Source organism: Myotis davidii, unplaced genomic scaffold (assembly GCF_000327345.1).
Source record: "Myotis davidii unplaced genomic scaffold, ASM32734v1 scaffold358, whole genome shotgun sequence".
NCBI lineage: Eukaryota > Metazoa > Chordata > Mammalia > Chiroptera > Vespertilionidae > Myotis > Myotis davidii.
The window spans coordinates 756,507-758,931 of record NW_006290768.1 but is presented as its reverse complement, the minus strand read 5'-3'; the positions used below and the strand labels follow the sequence as shown (position 1 = coordinate 758,931).

Genomic DNA, 2,425 nt, shown 5'->3' with positions numbered 1-2,425 from the left:
CTCTGTCAGAGGCGTCAGGCCTGGGCAAGGGGCCGATCCTGCGATTGGAGGGTGATGGGGTTCAACGCCTGAGGGCTCCCAGTATGTGAGAGGGGGCAGGCTGGGCTGAGGGACACTCCCCCACACACACACACACACACACACACCAAGTGCACGAATTTCGTGCACCGGGCCCCTAGTCCTAGGATGCAAGGACAACCCCCACAACCAAGGATTACCTGACCCCAAATGTCAGTAGTGACAAAGTTGACAAGCCCTGATCCAACCCCTGCCTACTGCTGCAGCAGCATTTTCCTCTTTGTCATTCTGTAGTGATTCCTCGTGCTGACTCTGTAGGGTCTTCACATCTGCTCTCCCCTCTGCCTGGCATACTCTTGTCCCTTCCTTGACTTGGGGCTTCCCTAAGACTGAAATTGTGACTCCACTAGCCTCCCTCTCTCCTGCTTAGCTAGTCACTGCTCCTTCATGTTCTGACTGCTCCCATTATGATCTATCTCCTGCCAGATGGGAGCTTCCTAAGGGCACTTGTGCTGTTCACTGGTGTACCCCAACATTTGTAACAAACAATACCTGCTGTGGGGACTCAGTAAACAATTCCTAAATTAAAAAATGAATGGTGGGAAATGCTGTCAGGAGCCAGGTTCTGTGCTGGGTGAGCTCTTAGAACTTTCTTTCTACCCTCCTGTCACCCCATGAGAAGTTTGTCCATATTTTGTTGAGCATCTTAAACAGCTTCAAAGAGGGGAAGTCATTTTGCAGCTCTGTTCGGGTTCCCAGGATCACCATCCGCTTTGGTGGTTTACTAAGAGGACGTGTAGGACTTGGTCTGTAGCTGTGCTCATCCCATGATCCATCACAGTGAAAGGACACACAGTACAGTTAGCAAAGGGGAAAGGTGCGTGGTGTGCATCCAGGGGAGACTAGCGCCAACATCCAGAGCCCTGTCCCCGTGGAGTTGCACAGGACATGCTTAATTCCCCCAGCAACGAGGTGTAATAGCACCTGTGAGATGTTGTCGACCAGAGACGCTCTAACTAGCGACTCCACCCCAAGGGTTTTTATTCAGGGCTTGTTATGTAGCCACACTCTGCTTGCAATGTACCAACAGCCCAGACACTCGGCGGGAAAGCAGGTGTTCAGCAGAGCAGTTTGTGCACAGGGAGCCCCTCTGCCTGTTTAGAGAATGCCAGACCCTCCCGAAATCCAGTTTCCCAGACACCAGCCAAGGGCAGCCTTGTGAGCAGGCCATTCCAGCGGGCTGGCTCTGTGAGCTCTTTTCACCTGGGCTCTGACCACCAGCAGTGCACAGAAAGCAAATGGCACAGCTGAGAGTCTGGTTGGGACCTGTGCAGCTCCAGGGCCAGGGCACCCCGGCTCCCTATCATCCGGATCAACTCATTTCCCCTTTCCTAGTTTCTCAGTTCTTTCTTTTCCAAAAACAGAAGAATTTATTCCAAAAGACGAAGAAAAGAAAAAACTATATACCAGAACTACCATATATTTGATGTAGTTTTATCACATTGAGACAGGTTTCCTCCAAACTGTACTCAATGTGTGCCATAGAAGCAGCTTAGAAAGGTCTGATCTCAGTGTCTTAAGTTTTTAAACTCCAGCCCGCAGTAGAAATGTATGTCCTTTGTTTCCCCTGCACATCCGTGTGTGTATATGAGGAGGGTATTGGGTTTTCTATGGCTGCTTCTACAAATGCCACAAATGTAGTGGCTTAAAATAGTACATTTATTCTTACAGGTCTGCAGATCTGAAGTTCAAAATAAGTCTGAGTGAGCTAAAATCGAGGTGTTGGCAAGGCTGGCTTCAGAGGAGAATCTGTTTCCTTGCCTCTTTTCAGCTTCTAGCAGCCTCCTGCATTGCTTGGCTCATGGCCCCTTTCTTCACCTTCAAAGCCACCAGTGGCCTTTCCTCCACTGTAGCACATATGCCTGGGTTGTAACTGCTCCCTTCCTTGCAGAAGTTTGGGGAGGGCATTGTGCAGGGCTGCTGGAGCTCTAGAACCTGAACATCATCTGTCACAGGGCTTACCCCACAGAGGCCTGGGGCAATGTGTGGTCCACAGGTGAATGAGTGAATTATAAATCGTTGAGTAAGTATGGACCTGTCCACCTGACAAGCTCAACTCATCCCTTGAGCTATTCCATGTCCTGTGTCTGTAGCCCCAGCTGTCATAGCTCTGATCATCCCGGATTGTGACTGTGTGGGTCCTCTCCCACTGGAGCAGGAACCCTGCAGGGCAGGTACCTCAGAGTCGCCCAGTGCAGCATCTGGCCCCCAGGGCTGTGTGCTAGATAAAGCATGGAATCGTCAGGAGAGCCAGAAGGTTGCCGCTGAGCGGCTGGGTGGCCCTCCACATCTTGGTTGATGGCAATGCTGTTCTCTCTCCTTGCAGACCCCCTGAGACCCAATCAGA

General features: G+C 51.0%; 1 protein-coding gene across 2 annotated transcripts in view; it reads left to right on the top strand.

The window, feature by feature from the left end:
- Positions 1-2,425, top strand: part of ZNF473 (zinc finger protein 473) — a 13,991-nt gene that overhangs the window by 7,940 nt on the left and 3,626 nt on the right. For both annotated transcript variants that reach the window (XM_015563991.1, XM_015563990.1), the window contains exon 4: positions 2,405-2,425. This exon is cut by the window's right edge and continues 78 nt beyond it. In XM_015563991.1, coding sequence (XP_015419477.1) covers positions 2,405-2,425 — 21 coding nt within the window. The remainder of the gene's footprint in view (positions 1-2,404) is intronic.